This window comes from Sminthopsis crassicaudata, chromosome 4, assembly GCF_048593235.1.
Source record: "Sminthopsis crassicaudata isolate SCR6 chromosome 4, ASM4859323v1, whole genome shotgun sequence".
Lineage (NCBI taxonomy): Eukaryota > Metazoa > Chordata > Mammalia > Dasyuromorphia > Dasyuridae > Sminthopsis > Sminthopsis crassicaudata.
This window is the reverse complement of record NC_133620.1, coordinates 346,992,211-347,010,326: the sequence shown is the minus strand read 5'-3', so window position 1 is coordinate 347,010,326 and position 18,116 is coordinate 346,992,211. Positions and strand designations below refer to the sequence as shown.

Below are 18,116 nucleotides of genomic sequence, written 5' to 3'. Positions count from 1 at the left end.
CCCTTTCCCCAGATGGCAGGTAAACCAATACATGTTAAATATGTTAAAGTACAATATATGTATACATATCCATACAGTTATTTTGCTGCACAAAAAAAAAAAATGGACTTAGAAATAAGGTAAAATTAACCTGAGGAGATCAAAAATGCAAGCAGACAAAAAAAGAGGGATTGGAAGTGCTATGTTGTAGTTCACACTCATTTCCAGAGTTCTTTCGCTGAGTGTAGCTGGTTCAGTTCATTACTGATCTATTAGAACTGATTTGGTTCATCTCATTGTTGGAGAGGGCCTTGTCCATCAGAATTGATCATCATAGTATTGTTCTTTATTTTTCCCCCCCTGAGGCTGGGGTTAAGTGACTTACCCAGGGTCACACAGCTAGGAAGTGTTAAGTGTCTGAGCCCAGATTTGACCTTGGGTCTTCCTGAATTCAGGGCTGGTGCTCTATCCACTAAGCCACCTAGCTGCCCCCATCATATAGTATTGTTGATGAAGAATATAATGATCTCCTGGTCCTGCTCATTTCATTCAGCATCAGTTCATGTAAGTCTCTCCAGGGCTTTTTAAAATCATCTATTTGGTCATTTCTTACAGAACAATAATATTTCATAATATTCATATACCACATTTTATTCAGCCATTCTCCAATTGATGGGCATCCACTTAGTTTCCAGTTTCTGGCCACTACAAAGAGGGCTGCCATAAACATTCTTGAACATACAAGTCCCCTTCTCTTCTTTAAAAATCTCTTTGCAATATAAGCAGAGTAGTAACACTGCTGGATCAAACTTTTTTTGATAACTTTTTGAGCATAGTTCTAAATTGCTCTCCAGAATGGCTGGATGTATTCACAGTTCCACCAACAATGTATCAGTGTCCCAGTTTTCCTACATCCCCTCCAACATTCAGCATTATCTTTTCCTGTCATCCTAGCCAATCGGACAGCTATGTAGTGGTATCTCAGAGTTGTCTTAATTTGCATTTCTCTGATTAATAATGACTTGGAGCATCTTTTCATATGGCTAGAAATAATTTCAATTTCTTTGTTTGAGAATTGTCTGTTCATATCCTTTGACCATTTATCAGTTGGAGAATGGCTTGATTTCGTATAAATTAGAGTCAATTCTTTATATATTTTGGAAATGAGGCCTTTATCGGAACCTTTGTCTGTAAAAATGCTTTCTCAGTTTATTGCTTCCCTTCTAATCTTGTCTGTATTAGTTTTATTTGTACAAAAACGGTTCAATTTGATATAATCAAAATTTTCTATTTTGTGATCAGTAATGATCTCTAGTTCTTCTTTGGACATAAATCCCTTCCTCTTCCACGGTCTGAGAGGTAAACTATCCTATGTTCTTCTAATTTATTTATAATCTCATTCTTTATGCCTAGGTCATGAACCCATTTTGACCTTATCTTGATGTACAGTGTTAAGTGTGAGTCAATGCCTAGTTTCTGCCATACTAATTTCCAATTTTTCCAGCAATTTTTGTCAAACAGTGAGTTCTTATCCCAAAAGCTGGGGTCCTTGGATTTGTCAAACATTAGATTATTAAAGTTATTGGCTGTTGGCTGTTTTGTCCTTTGAGCCTAATCTATTCCATTGATCAACTAGTCTAGTTCTTAGCCAATACCAAATGGTTTTGGTAACCACTGCTTTATAATATAATTTTAGATCTGGTACAGCTAGGCCACCTTCATTTGATTTTTTTTTTAATTGATTCCTTTGAAATTCTTGACCTTTTGTTTTTCCATATGAACTTTGTTGTTATTTTTTCTAGGTCATTAAAATAATTTTTGGGAGTCTGATTAGTATAGCACTAAATAAATAGATCAGCTTAGGTAGTATTGTCATCTTTATCATATTTGCTTGCCCCTATCCAAGAGCATTTAATATTTTTCCAATTGGTTAGATCTGACTTTATTTGTGTGGAAAGTGTTTTGTAGTTTTGCTCATATAGTTTCTGATTTTCCCTTGGCAGATAGATTCCTAAATATTTTATACTATCAGTAGTTATTTTAAATGGGGTTTCTCTTTGTAACTCTAACTGTTGGATTTTTTTAGTGATATATAAGAATGCTGATGACTTATGTGGTTTTATTTTGTATCCTGCAGCTTTGTCAAAGGTGTGGATTATTTCTAATAGTTTTTTAGTTGATTCTCTGGGGTTCTCTAATATACCATCATATCATCTGCAAAGAGTGGTAACTTGGTTTCCTTATTACCTACTCTAATTCCTTTAATCTTTTTCTCAACTCTTATTGCCAAAGCTAGCATTTCTAATACAATATTGAATAGTAATGATGATAGTGGGCAACCTTGTTTCACTCCTGATCTTATTGGGAATGGTTCCAATTTATCCCCATTACATATGATGCTTACTTATGGTTTTAAATAGATGCTACTGACTATTTTAAGGAAAAGTCTATTTATTCTATACTCTCAAGTGTTTTTAATAGGAATAGATGTTGGATTTTATCAAATGCTTTTTCTGCATCTATTGAGATGATCATATGGTTTTTGTTAATTTGGTTATTGATAGAGTCAGTTATGCTAATAGTTTTCCTAATGTTGAATCAGCCCTGCATTCCTGGTATAAATTCTACTTGGTCATGGTATATTATCCTGGGAATGATTTTCTGTAATCTTTTTGCTAACATTTTATTTAAGATTTTTGCAACAATATTCATTAGGGAGATTGGTCTATAATTTAATTTGTCTGTTTTCACCCTACCTGGTTTTAGTTATCAGTACCATGTCTGTGTCATAAAAGGAATTTGGTAGGAGTCCTTCATTCCCTATTTTTTCAAATAGTTTATATTTGGTAGAATTCACATGTAAATCCATCTGGTCTTGGGGATTTTTTCTTAGGGAGTTGATTAATAGCTTGTTCTATTTCTTTTTCTAAAATGGAACTATTTCAAGATGGCGGCGTGGAGGCAGACAGCTGCTTGAGCTCCTCATTTTCTCTCAGAACTTACTTCATGACAAGCCTCAGACTTAATGCTTGACCCAGAAAGAAATCCACAAATAATCACCAAGAGAAGACGTCCTTGAAAGTTGCCAGAAAAGGTCTGTGTTTGCTCAGGGGAGGGTCAATCAGACTGGGCACAGACTGAGGGCAGGCAAGCCAGAGCGAGACAGGCAGCTCACACAGCTCAGACCCAAGGAGGAGGGGTACAATCTCTGCCGTTTCTGCGAAAAGGCTTTTACCCCAGTGTGGATACTCCCTCTTGGCAGCAAGCCAGGAGCAGCTGAGAGAGTGTAAACACCTGAGGTGAAGATTAAAACCCCGGAAAGCTAGCTTCTCTCAGAACCCGGCCACCCCCAACCCTCACCTGGACTGACTCAGCACGTTCTCACAGCCTCAGAGCGCAGACTCATTTCAGTCATCGCTGTTCTGTTAGTGGCTCTCTGCTGCCTTACCCCCGTCTGTAGAGGAAGCCCATTAATACCATCCAGCCCCATCCCCCGCAAAACAGACCAATTGTTTCTCTTGTCAATTTGTTTTCTTCGATTCCTACTCTGACAAAATGAACAAAAAATTCAAAAGGGCTCTAACCATTGACAGCTTTTGTATGGAGAGAGAGCAGACTTCAAACACTGAGGAGACTAAAAACAGACTGTCCCCAGAGGAATCCCCTAAGGGAGATATGAGCTGCTCCTCAATACAAAAGAATCTCATAGAGGAAATCAAAAAGGCTCTCACAAGAGAGAGGGAAGAAAAATGGGAAAAGGAAAGGGAAGCTTGGCAAGAGAGCCTGGAGAAGTCATCCCATGCATTTAAAGACAGAGTGGATAAAGAAATCAAATCATTGAGAAACAAGATTAGTGAGCTGGAAAAGGTAAACAACTCCAAGGAAAACAGGATTAGTGAGCTGGAAAAAGAAAACAGCTCTCTAAAAAATAAAATGGATAAAATGGAAAAAAATTCCATAGAAGATAAAAACTCAATTGGACAATTACAAAGAGATATAAAAAAAGTGAGTGAAGAAAATACATCATTGAAAATTAGACTCAAACAAGTAGAAATGAAAACCAGAGAAATGAAACAATTGAAAAGAATGTCAAGTACCTTACTAGAAAAACAACAGACCTGGAAAACAGATCCAGGAGAGACAATTTGAGAATAATCGGACTCCCTGAAAAATGTGAGGAAAAAAAGAGTTTGGACACCATTTTCGAGGAAATTATCAAAGAGAACTGCCCAGATGTTCTGGAAACAGAGGGTAAAATAGACATTGAAAAAATTCATCAATCACCTACTGAAAGGGACCCTAAAATCAAAACGCCAAGAAATATAGTGGCCAAGTTCAAGAACCATCAGACAAAGGAAAAGATATTGGAAGCTGCTAGAAAAAAGTAATTCAGATATGGAGGATCCACAATAAGGATAACCCAGGATCTAGCAGCGTCCACATTAAAAGAACGAAGGGCCTGGAGCATGATATTCCGAAAGGCTAAGGAACTTGGTATGCAGCCAAGAATAACTTACCCAGCAAGAATGAGCATTGTTTTCCAGGGAAGAAGATGGACATTTAATGAAATAAATGACTTCCATCTATTTTTGATGAAAAAACCAGACCTACATAAAAGGTTTGATCTTCAAATACAGAACTCAAGAGCTTTCTAAAAAAGGTAAAAAGAAATCTTGAGAACTATATTTCTGCCCAAAAAATATGTAAAGAACATATGTACAATTTGTCTTAGAAACTAGAAGTGGAAAGGAAATTATATCATAAAAAAAGTGTAAAGTGGTGGTACTACATCTCATGAAGAGGCAAAGGTAACCTATTATATCTGAGAGAAAGAAAGGAGGGAGATGAACATAGTGTGTATCAATAGACATATTCGATTTATGGTGAAACTTCTTCCACTTCATTGAAAAGTGAAAGAGAAGGAGTAAGCTAAGGAGAAGGGAATACAGAAATTGTGAGGAAAAGGGGTAAAATAAGGGGAGGAATTTTAAGGTGGGGGAGGGATCCTAAAAAGGGAGGGCTGTGAAAAGCAAGTGGTGTTCACAAGCTTAACACTGGGTAGGGGGGTAAGAGGGAAGGAAAGGAGAAAAGCATAAGCAGGGGTTAATAGGATGGCAAGCAATATAGAATTAGTCCTTCTAACCATAAATGTGAATGGGGCAAACTGCCTCATAAAGAGGAAGCAGTTAGCAGACTGGATTAAAAGTCAGAATCCTACTATATGTTGTTTACAAGAAACACACCTGAAACAGGATAAGACATTCAAACTAAAAGTAAAAGGGTGGAGCAGAATCTATTAAGCTTCAGGCAAAACCAAAAAAGCAGGAGTAGCCATCCTCATCTCAGATCAAGCAAAAACAAAAATTGATCTAATTAAAAGAGATAAGGAAGGGCGTTATATCCTGCTAAAGGGCAGCATAAATAATGAAGCAGTATCAATATTAAACATATATGCACCAAGTGGTGCACCATATAAATTTTTAAAAGAGAAATTAAGAGAGCTGCAAGAGGAAATAGATAGCAAAACTAAAATATTGGGAGATCTCAACCTTGCACTCTCAGAATTAGATAAATCAAACCACAGAATAAATAAGAAAGAAGTCAAAGAGGTAAATAGAATATTAGAAAAGTTTGATATGATAGATCTTTGGCGAAAGCTAAATGGAGACAGAAAGGAGTATACTTTCTTCTCAGCAGTTCATGGAACCTATACAAAAATTGATCATATACTAGGGCATAAAAACCTCAAAATCAAATGCAGTAAGGCAGAAATAGTAAATGCATCCTTTTCAGACCATAATGCAATCAAAATTACATTTAATAAAAAGCCAGGGGAAAATAGACCAAAAAATAATTGGAAACTAAATAATCTTATACTAAAGAATGATTGGGTAAAACAGCAAATCATAGACATAATTAATAACTTCACCCAAGAAAATGACAATAATGAGACATCATACCAAAATGTGTGGGATACAGCCAAAGCAGTAATAAGGGGAAGTTTTATATCTCTACAGGCCTACTTGCATAAAATAGAGAAAGAGAGGGCCAACGAATTGGGCTTACAACTAAAATTGCTAGAAAAGGAACAAATTAAAAAACCCTAGACAAACACAAAACTTGAAATTCAAAAAATAAAAGGTGAGATTAATAAAATTGAAAGTAAAAAAACTATTGAATTAATAAAACTAAGAGTTGGTTCTATGAAAAAACCAACAAAATAGACAAACCCTTAATAAACCTGATTAAAAAAAGGAAAGAGAAAAAGCAAATTGTTAGTCTTGAAAATGAAAAGGGTGAACTCACCACTAATGAAGAGGAAATTAGAACAATAGTTAGGAGCTACTTTGCTCAACTTTATGCCGATAAATTCGATAACTTAAATGAAATGGAAGAATACCTTCAAAAATATAGCTTGCCCAGATTAACAGAGGAAGAAGTAAGTAGTCTAAATAGTCCCACCTCAGAAAAAGAAATAGACCAAGCTATTAACCAACTTCCTAAGAAAAAGTCCCCAGGACCAGATGGATTGTGAATTCTATCAAACATTTAAAGAACAACTAACTCCAATGCTATGTAAACTATTTGAAAAAATAGGGATTGAAGGAGTCCTACCAAATTCCTTCTATGACACAGACATGGTACTGATACCTAAACCAGGTAGATCGAAAACTGAGAAAGAAAACTATAGACCAATTTCCTTAATGAATATTGATGCTAAAATCTTAAATAAGATATTAGCAAATAGACTTCAGAAAATCATCCCCAGGATAATACATTATGACCAAGTGGAATTTATACCAGGAATGCAGGGCTGGTTTAATATTAGGAAAACTATTAGTATAAATGACCATATTAATAATCAAATTAATAAAAACCATATGATCATCTCAATAGATGCAGAAAAAGCATTTGATAAAATCCAACATCCATTCCTACTAAAAACGCTTGAGAGTATAGGAATAAATGGACTATTCCTTAAAATAATAAGGAGCATATATTTAAAACCTTCAGTAAACATCATATGTAATGGCGATAAACTAGAACCTTTCCCTATAAGATCAGGAGTGAAACAAGGTTGCCCACTATCACCATTACTTTTCAATATAGTACTAGAAACTCTAGCCTTGGCAATAAGAGCCGAGAAAGAGATTCAAGGAATTAGAGTAGGAAATGAGGAAATCAAATTATCACTTTTCGCAGATGACATGATGGTATACTTAGAGAACCCCAAAGACTCTGCTAAAAAGCTATTAGAAATAATTCAGAATTTTAGCAAAGTTGCAGGATACAAAATAAATCCACATAAATCCTCAGCATTTTTATACATTACCAACACAATCCAACAGCAAGAGATACAAAGAGAAATTCCATGCAAAATAACGGTAGATAGTATAAAATATTTGGGAATATATCTACCAAAGGAGAGTCAGGAATTATATGAGCAAAATTACAAAACACTTGCCACAAAAATAAAGTCAGATTTAAATAATTGGAAAGACATTCAGTGCTCTTGGATAGGCCGAGCGAATATAATTGAAATGACAATACTCCCTAAACTAATCTATTTATTTAGTGCTATACCAATCAGACTTCCAAGAAACTATTTTAATAACCTAGAAAAAATAACAACAGAATTCATATGGAATAACAAAAGGTCGAGAATTTCAAGGGAAGTAATGAAAAAAAAAATTAAGTGAAGGTGGTCTAGCTGTATCTGATCTAGAACTGTATTATATAGCAACATTCACCAAAACCATTTGGTATTGGCTAAGAAATAGACTAGTTGATCAGTGGCATAGGTTAGGTTCACAGGGCAAGATAGTGAATAAAAATAGCAATCTAGTGTTTGACAAACCCAAAGATCCCAAATTTTGGGATAAGAATTCATTATTTGACAAAAACTGCTGGGAAAACTGGAAATTAGTATGGCAGAAACTAGGTATGGACCCACATTTAACACCACATACTAAGATTAGATCAAAATGGGTCCAAGATTTAGGCATAAAGAACGAAATCATAAATAAATTGGAGGAACATGGGATGGTTTACCTCTCAGACTTGTAGAGGAGGAAGGAGTTTGTGTCCAAGGGAGAACTAGAGACCATTATTGATCACAAAATAGAAAATTTTGATTACACCAAATTAAAAAGTTTCTGCACAAACAAAACTAATGCAAACAAGATTAGAAGGGAAGTAACAAATTGGGAAAACATTTTTACAGTTAAAGGTTCTGATAAAGGCCTCGTCTCCAAAATATACAGAGAATTGACTTTAATTTATAAGAAATCAAGCCATTCTCCAATTGATAAATGGTCAAAGGATATGAACAGACAATTTTCAGATGATGAAATTAAAACTATTTCCACTCATATGAAAGAGTGTTCCAAATCACTATTGATCAGAGAAATGCAAATTAAAACAACTCTGAGATATCATTACATACCTGTCAGATTAGCTAAGATGACAGGAACAAATAATGATGAATGTTGGAGGGGCTATGGGAAAACTGGGACACTGATGCATTGTTGGTGGAGTTGTGAAAGAATCCAACCATTCTGGAGAGCAATCTGGAATTATGCCCAAAAAGTTATCAAAATGTGCATACCCTTTGACCCAGCAGTGCTACTACTGGGCTTGTATCCCAAAGAAATACTAAAGAAGGGAAAGGGACCTGTATGTGCCAAAATGTTTGTGGCAGCCCTTTTCATAGTGGCTAGAAGCTGGAAGATGAATGAATGTCCATCAATTGGAGAATGGTTGGGTAAATTATGGTATATGAATGTTATGGAATATTATTGTTCTGTAAGAAATGACCAACAGGAGAAATACAGAGAGGCCTGGAGAGACTTACATCAACTGATGCTAAGTGAAACGAGCAGAACCAGAAGATCATTATACACTTCAACAATGATATTGTATGAGGATGTATTCTGATGGAAGTGGATATCTTCAACATAGAGAAGAGCTAATCCAATTCCAATTGATCAATGATGGACAGAATCAGCTACATCCAGAAAAGGAACACTGGGAAATAAGTGTAAACTGTTATTTTTACCTTCTGAATCCAATTTTTCCTGTGCAACAAGAAATTCGGTTCTACACACATATATTGTATCTAGAATATATTGTAATATATTTAACATGTATAAGACTGCCTGCCATCTGGGGGAGGGGGTTGGGGGAGGAAGGGAAAAAAATCTGAACAGAAGTAAGTGCAAGGGATAATGTTGTAAAAAATTACCCATGCATATGTACTGTCAAAAAAAAAGTTATAATTATAAAACAAAATAAAAATTCAATAAATTAAAAAAAAAACTTATGGACACCATATGCTTCCCACAGTTCTCCCTCTTTAGAATCCCTCCCACCCCCTTTGAGTCCCTTTCCCTTTCTCATACCTTTTCCTTCTTACCTTTTCCTTTTCCCTTTTCCTCTCTGTAAACCAAATATGTCTAATATTTTCTCTTTGGACCAAATCTGATGAGAGTAAGATTCACTCAATGTTCCTCCCCCTCCCTAAATTCCCTCAGATATGATAGATTTCCTTTGCCTCTTTGTGGGATGTAATTTCCCTCTCTTTATCTCTCCTTTTCCCTTTTTCTGACACTATCCCCTTTCCACTTCTACTTCCCTTTTTTATTGTATTATAACAGTAAAACAAATTATACACATGCTCTTTATGTATGCCCAAAACAGAAATACTGTTCTCAAGAGTTCTTTTTATCTTTTATGCTTCTCTTGAGTCCTTTATTTGGAGGACACATTTTTTGCTTAGCTCAGGTTTTTTCATTATGAATAAATGGAATTCACCTGTTTCATTGTATGTCCATTTTCTTCCCTGGAAGAAAATGCTCAGTTTAGCTGGAAAGTCCAATAATCCTCAGATTATCTCTCCTAGATCTATTTTCCAGGTCTGTTGTTTTTCCAGGTAGATATTTGTAATGTTCTGTTGTCTCCAGAAACCGCCCATCGTTCTCTGGGAGGAGATCTGCTGTCTCAACTCAATCTTCCCGCCAGACTCTCCTTCCTCCAGAGAGCCACTCCAACTCTGACCTAGAGTCGAGACTCTTCTCAATCTCTCGAGTGTTACCCTCTTTTATCCTCCCACAGAATGGGCATGGGATAACGCAAGGGCTTCTGGGAAAAAATACTTCAACCAATGAACTTGCTCCTCCTAAGCATGCAAGCTTCTCCCCAGAAGTTCGAAGGGGTAAAACTCCCAGTAAAGGCCGGAACTAGAGAATTGTTGTAAAATTAGTAAGAACCTAATATCTCATTATCTCATTAGCACTTAGTAAGAACCTAACAGATATTTAACATTTTTTTCTATTTTTTCATTTTTTTTGGTTTTGCTTGACTGATTCTTGATGTCTCAAGGAATCATTCATTTCTATTTGTTCAGTTTTGATTTTTAATGCGTTTTCTTCATTAGCTTTTTTTTTTTTTTTTTTTTTTTTTTTTACTTCTTTTTGCATATATCCAATTGCGTTTTTAAATGAGTTGTTTTGCTCTATGGAATTTTTTTCCATTTCACTAATTTTTTTTTACTGAGTTATTTTCTTTTTCCAATTCACAAATCCTACTTTCCTGGGAGCTCTTTATCTTTTCCAATTCACATTTCAGGAAGTTATTTTCTTTTTCCCTTTTATCAAATTTTTCTTTTAAGTGAGTTATATGTCTTTTCCTAGTTTCTTGCAGAGCTTCTCTTTCCTTTCCCCATTTTCCTTCTAACTCTCTTTTAAGATTTTTTATAGTTTCTTCTAGGAGAGCCTTGTGTGATGGGGTTTTGTCTGGAGACTGTCTGCTATTAGTCTCCTTGGGGTTGAAAACCTGCTCTCTTTCTGTATAGAAGCTATCTAAAGTTAAAGTTCACTTGGCTTTTTTACTCTTTTTTTTTTAAAGTCCTTAGGGTCTGCCTTCAGGGCAAGGAGGTTATTAGATTCCTCTGCAGAACAGGGTAGATAGTTGGACAGTCTGTCCTGCAAGTGGGCTGCAAAGAGTGGCTGAGCTGCAGAAGTGCGATTGCCCTGGGCAGAGCCCTACCCCTTGCTGTTCAGAAGTGTGGCTGCCCTGGGCAGCTGTGGTCCATGCTGAGTCACTCCTGGTGCTTGGTAGATGTAGCCAGTTCCTGTTAAACTCTGGTGTTTTGGGGGTACACTCTACCTGGGGGTACACTTTACCTTTGGCTTTAACTTCTCTGCTGATCTACTGCTTTGCAACCAAAGCAGAGTCTCCAACCTGTGGTAGAGTTCTCCTTGCAAATTCCCTTCCCCCCACAGACTGCACCCTGCCCTATTTTACCTCATCTTTTTTTTAAATTATTAATAATTTTATAATTATAACATTTTTGACAGTACATATGCATAGGTAATTTTTTTTACAACATTATCCTTTGTACTCCCTTCTGTTCCGAATTTTTTCCCTCCTTCCCTCCACCCCCTCCCTTAGATGGCAGCCATTCCCTTACATATTAAATATCTTATAGTATATCCTAGGTACTATCTATCTATCTATCTATCTATACATATATATATATATATATGTATATATGCAGAACCGAATTTTGTTGTTGTTGTTGTTGCAAAGGAAGAATTGTATTCGGAAGGTAAAAATAATCTGGGAAGAAAAACAAAAAAAATGCTCACAATTTACACTCATTTCCCAGTATTCCTTTTCTGGGTGTAGCTGATTCTGTCCATCATTGATCAATTGGAATTGGATTAGTTCTTCTCTATGTTGAAGACATCCACTTCCATCAGAATACATCATTGTTGAAGTGTATAATGATCTCCTAGTTCTGCACGTTTCACTCAGCATCAGTTGATTTAAGTCTCTCCAAGCCTTTCTATATTCCTCCTGTTTTTAACTCGTCTTGAGGACACTCTCCTCTGTGTTTTTACCTCCTGGGTCTCTTTAGAGTATTCTTTAGGGGGCACAACATTTTCTTCTGTTTACTCATACTGCCCGTCTTAGCTTCTAGGACTTTGTCCTTGGGCCAGACTCTGCTCATTCTTTGACTTAGAGACTGAGTCATCAGGACCTGTACCTGGGTAGTCTGAGTGCCATTTATGCTGCCATTCTAAATGCAGTAACTTGGACTAAATCCAGCCCTCTCTAGAAATCCTTGACTTTTGACTCACTTGCTCAGTGGCTTGATTCAAATTTTAGCTGTAGAATTAGAAATTTCTCTGACCTCTGCCACGTGCATAGATCCTGTAACTATTTCTGAATATATTTTATCGCCCTCACTCAATGGAACACAGGTTGCCTGAGAGTAGGATCACTCTCTTTCCTAATACAGTGCCTGTCACATAGTGGGTATTTATAAATTATTGTTGAATAATAATAATAATAATATCTGGCCCTTTTTAGCTTGCAAAATACTTTGTAATTTGAATTTCACAGTCTTTTGAGATGAGTATGACAGGTTGGTTTTTTTTAATCCCCAGCTGATAGATGAGAAAATTGAGACTCAGCTATTAAAGCAAGGGCCCATAGGTAGAATTGCCAATTAGATAACATTTGTCTTTTATATCCTCACTCCACTTCCACTTGAGACTCCCCAACACCTTATATATTCCCTTCCTCAAGTGCTCTTCTGTATGCTATTGTCCTTGAGCTGTGTCTCACCTTCCTTTTTCTTGCCTGATGATAGTACAAATGCAATGTTTTAACAGGATGGGAAGGGGTTAGGGTTAAGAGAACATGCTCATAGGGCTCCTGATATATGAGTCTTTCCAGCTTAACTGATGACCATTATTTAGGCAGTCAGATTATCCAACTCCCTTGGTGTCCTGAGCTTTGCATTCTATTGGCTTGTTTTTCTTGTAACTCAGCTTTCACCTTTGCATTTGCATTATCTATTGCCTTCTCACCCACTCACCTAGTCTCTACTATGCTTACTCAGAGCTTCATTCATGCTTAAAATATTTTAGTTTTTATCTTAAGGACCAGCCCCTCATCTCCAGTACCCATTTCTCAAGAATGGCTCTATCTAGCCTTGGAATTTCTTTTAAAAAATTTGCCCTTTAGATTGGGTTTCCTGTCACCTAGGGATTATATTAGAGGGATAGGATAAACATAGAGGGATAACTCTCTGATGCTGCCATATGTGTTTTGGGGTAGGGAGAAATGTTCTCTGTCACTACCAAGACACTTACAATGGACCAAATTCTTTCAAGAATAGGTCAAATACCTGGATCCTTGGTCTATGGACAGCATTCCTCAATCTGGGAGATATAAAATATGCAAGGGAATAAGAATTTTTGTTAAACTTCTGTGTATCAGGTACTGAGTTAACTGTGTTACAAGTATTAACATATTTGGTCCTCAAAATAACTCTGTATGTTTTTTTTAACAGTTTTACAGTTGAGGAAAATAAGAGACAAAAAAGTTAGGACTTACCTGGGACCCCACAGCTCATAGATATCTGAAGCTAGATCTCAAAAATCAGTGAACAGTGAGCATGATGACAATAGTAGGACTGATTAAAAAATCTTACCTCACTGGATGGAGAAAGTAGAGCATGGATGGGAAGGGAGGTGTGAGATTTAAGAATCTGAGAGTCCCGGAGCTAGGTGGATGGGTAGAATGACAGAATCATCATGATAATAGTTATGTGCAAAAGTTCTAAAATGCTTTCCAGGAGAAGCAAAATGGGTGCTGAGCCCCTTGAGTTCATTAATGTCAATTTTTCTGTTCTTCCCTGTCTTGGATAGGTAGGAGGCCGTGTGGTTGGGATTTCATTCCTGTACAAGCTGCTGTTGGCCCAAGGGGAGGATGGCAGCTGCATTCACAAACGAGTGGGATCCTTCCAGGTCTTGGACGGTTTCCCCAAATGTGTGGTAACAAGTGGTATTGTCAATTTTTTCTTGGCCCACACAGAGAAGCTCCGCAATGTTGGTTTTGATCCCAAGTTGAAAAGAGTAGCACAGTCAGGTAAGGATATTAGGTTAAGGATAAAAATTAGCCAGTTTTAAAGAGACCACACTTTTTAAAACTATGTTTCCAAACCTGCTCCACCCTCAACTGAAGAGCTTGTATGTTTCTTTATTCTGCCCCATTTTGGGAGCCTCTGGAATCTGTTTCCATGCCTTTCAAGAGAGCCTTTCCCTAGCCTTCAGTTCTGAATTTCTCTTTTACTTCTTAACCCTGAGACCTAGAGCTTTTAACCTGGAGAGTCTACATTTTCCTTTGTTTCTGTGTGTATGCATTGTTATGTCCTTTGGACAGGAAACTCCAAACTCAGATCTGTCCTCCTGAATCTCCTAATATATGACTCTTGCAGCAGCACTGGCTATTCTGGCCATTGGCCCAAAGCTTATTGATTCTATTCTTTCTATTTTCTCTTCCTTATAGAATTTTTCATTGATGGTTTGGGGAGTCTTCGAGTAGGATTTTGTTCAGATGTGGTAGTTCAGCACCAACCTAAAGATCTGGAACCTATCCCAGAAGAGTCCTCCTTGAAGAAAACCTACAATTGGTATAGGTTCAGCTCCAAGGGAGAGATCCAGTTGAAGCTGGCCCTTCACTTCTTCAAGAACTATCTCCACTGCTATACTGAGGGCTGAGGATATAAAGAACAAATAGGCTATTGGGTAATGTGACCAAGGGGACAAGGCAATCAATAAGAGAGACAATGAAGAATGACACACATATATGTATGATTGTGTGTGTGTATATATATATATATATATATATATATATATATATATATATATACCTATAAACATATATATGTAAATATATATATGAAAGAAGAGGAAGAGAAAGGGAGGGAGAAAGAGAGAATAAAGTGAACTAGTTGATAGAAGCATAGGCTAGAATAAATAATTTGGTTAAAAAAGGACTTTGTGTATAATTAATCAATGGACAGAACAATTTGAAATCAGTCAGTGGTCAGGGAAATTTGAAAGGGATCAATTGTTAGCCAGAGAAATTTGGAATGGACACTGAGAAATAGATCATTAGATGGGTAATGTGGAATTCACCAATTTGTGGCTTACAGCAGTGCTAAAAGACCCATTTTTGAATTTTAAAATTATAGGATAAATGCAAAATTATGTCTATGAAAAACTGTTTAATTAGCAGAATAACTGAAAATTCCCATTGTTGAAGTATTAAAAATATATTCTTGATCAAAATTAAAAGAACTGAGAGGATACTCTGAGAATCAACAATAAGGTGGAGTAGTTTGCCAGAAAAGGGATCAAAAGGCAGTGGTTCTATGTGGAATGTACACCAAATTTACTGTAATTTGTGGGTGCTGCCCATGTATGTAGGCTCATGGAGGACATTGATAGATCTCTGGAGTTCTCCTTCTGTTATAGTCTCTAGAGTCCAATGGACCTCAAACTTTTAAAATAGGAGGCCAGGTCACTGTCCCTCAGACTGTTGGAGGGCTGGACTATAGTAAAAACAAAAACTCACACTCTGTCTCCACCCCTCAGCCCATTTGCCATAACCCGTGGGCTGCATAAACGTGCTCAGCAGGCTGCAGTTTGAGAACCCCTGCTAGACTGTGATTTGTGTCCAGAGAAAAGGAGAAAAGGTCACACTTCTGGGTTCTCTAGTTTTGAAAAACAAAACAAACAAACAAACAAAAAAACCTGAAATAGAATTACTTCTCTACCCCCACCTCCATCATATTTCTGGTCTGCATTTTTACAACAAATGTCACTTCTCTCATTGCTGGCACTTCTTTAGCTTTCACTTATCAGTTTGACTCATTTCTACCAAATTGTGGTCATATAAAAGACCATCACATAATGAATCACACAAATAGCAAATAATGACTAAATCCATTTATCCAAGAAGATAAACAGATACCGGAAAACTTACACAAATTAGAAAATACCAGAAAATACAGAGTAAATAACTCTTTTGCTAGATGCAAAATATTTCAGCTTAAAGAGCACGATCTTTCCCAAGAGGCAATCCTTGGAAGAAATCCTTACAGAAAGGGAAATCAGAGACATATTTAGGAGCTAGCTTTCCTTATATGTCTGCTGCTTCCAAAGTCTGTCTGTCTCTCCCTCCTTCCTTCCCTGCTCCATCCTTCCATGTCTGTCTGTTTTTCCCTTTTCTCCCCCACCTAGCAATATGTACCTGAAGAAAGTCAGGTAACAGAAGTATTTAGAAAACTGCCTGTCTTCTCTCAAAATTTGTTGTATCAACACTGAGCTTCAGGCAAGGACACAGCTTTGCATCAGCATTGTCCCCAACAATCCAATTTGGCGCCTAAGTAACAATACACATAATGTTCCAGGATTACTTGGAAATCTAGCTTACGTTCCTGCAGTTTCAGATGACTTCCTGAGGGAAGTCAGCATAGGACTGAGACTGAGAATATTTGTCTTTTCTGGTTCTAGGTAATTATGATGACTCTATTTAAAATATTCCTTGGTAGGGGAGGGAGCAGGTGGTGACTTGTGGCATGGGGGAATCAGCAAACATGCTGAGGATTAGATAGGAATGGTAGGGAAGGGAAGATAATGATCTTGACTTTATTCCTACAATCATTTCTCTAAGAATTGCATACCGACGTAATGGAAGGGACCAAAACCAAACAAATCCCCTCCAAAAAACCTATCCACAAAAAAATCTTCGCAGGTATCCTGGGGAGAAAGTTAGTTCCAACTGATGAAATTGTTTGATTGTGATTTTAAGTAATCAACCACTATCCCAAATCCTCATTTCTAGAGAACATACAGCATACAATGCATATCTTTATTCCAAACAATACAAGGAACGAGAGAAAGTTCCTGAAATTAGGGATGTTGAGATGGAAAGAGGAGGGTCTGGAGATCATGGAGGGGCCACGATTTGGGATTTTGATTGATTGTTTCTTTCTCACCCTTAGGCTTGCTTCCCTGAATCTGAGGCAGTGTGGCATTTGACCACCTTGATAGACCAAGTTGGACTTTGTGTCAGGAAGACCTGGTACAAATATTCTTCTGATACTAGCTATACGGATCTGGGCAAGTTATTCAGTGCTTTAAGCCTCAGTTTTCTAATCTCTAAAAAGCACTGGATTAGTCCTAAGGCTATCCTATGAGCCTTCTCTTTAAACTTCCACCTTCCTTAGACTTTACACCTTCATTTCATATTCTCTACATAGAATTCTGTGCTCTACAGTTCCCAATCTCCAAGGCCTAAACTCTGGTGAGTGGGAACAATTACAACCAGCTTGTAAGGGACAAGTGTATCCTTAATCATCACTTTGTAATTGGGTGCCCCTTAGCCTTGCAGAAATCTTATTCTGGTCCTGACTTGAGCCTTTTTATTTTCTTTCCCACTGTCTGACTGAGAATGACTCTTACTTATCTCATCCCTGCTTCTCCTTCCCTATTTTACTTTTCAACCAAATTGGACAACTCCATCCCTCACTTGTCTAAACTCCCTGCCTTTGATCATAATATCTTATAAACTACAAATAGATTCTCTCTCTCTCTCAAACATTTCCCCTCTCCAGGTCTCCATTTGTTAAAGTTGCCAACATATCCTGCCCTTTTCCTTTGAATTATATATTCTTTGAAAACAAGGACTGTGTGGTTTTTTTTAATCTTTATATCCCCAGCACCTACCACAGTGCCTTTCACATAGTAGCCAAAATTATTATAATTATTATACAACATATTAATGTTGTATTTATTACATATTTTATTATATTAGTTATATTATGTTGTAAAATTATTATAGTTCCAAAAACTGAAGTCCTGAATTTATTTGAACCACATTAAATCTTGGGGGTTTATCATTTTTCCTGTTCTTTGAACCATATCCTCATGCAGAGTTTCTCTTAGGAATTTCATATTGAGACTTGGGTCTTCACAAAAAAAAAAAAAAGAAAGCTCTCAGTTCTGTGTAAACTCTGGGACTGACAATACATTTAAATATCTTTTATTTAATATTAATTAGCTAATTAATAATTAATTAAAACAACAATGAAACTTATTAGTTGTTTTAAGGGACCTATTCTATCCATGGTCGAGTCAAGGTTCTTTCCCTCTCTGGTGAGCTTCACTTTCCCTATTTCCCTTTCCCTACCCTTCTACCCCACCTCTAGCACGGTGTGGGTTTTTCACCTTATCAGGTCTCTTTTTCTGAATGCAAACTCATTTTATTAACTTCCA

The 18,116-nt window shown here is 36.8% G+C and overlaps 1 protein-coding gene across 1 annotated transcript in view; it reads left to right on the top strand.

The window, feature by feature from the left end:
• The window catches only part of LOC141539029 (beta-1,4 N-acetylgalactosaminyltransferase 2-like), a 76,038-nt gene extending 61,408 nt beyond the window's left edge, over positions 1–14,630 (top strand). The window contains exons 10-11 of the mRNA XM_074261240.1: positions 13,701–13,920; positions 14,341–14,630. Of these exons, the coding sequence (XP_074117341.1) occupies positions 13,701–13,920; positions 14,341–14,552 (432 nt within the window). The 3' untranslated portion in view covers positions 14,553–14,630. The remainder of the gene's footprint in view (positions 1–13,700; positions 13,921–14,340) is intronic.
• The last annotated feature ends 3,486 nt before the right edge of the window (positions 14,631–18,116 follow it).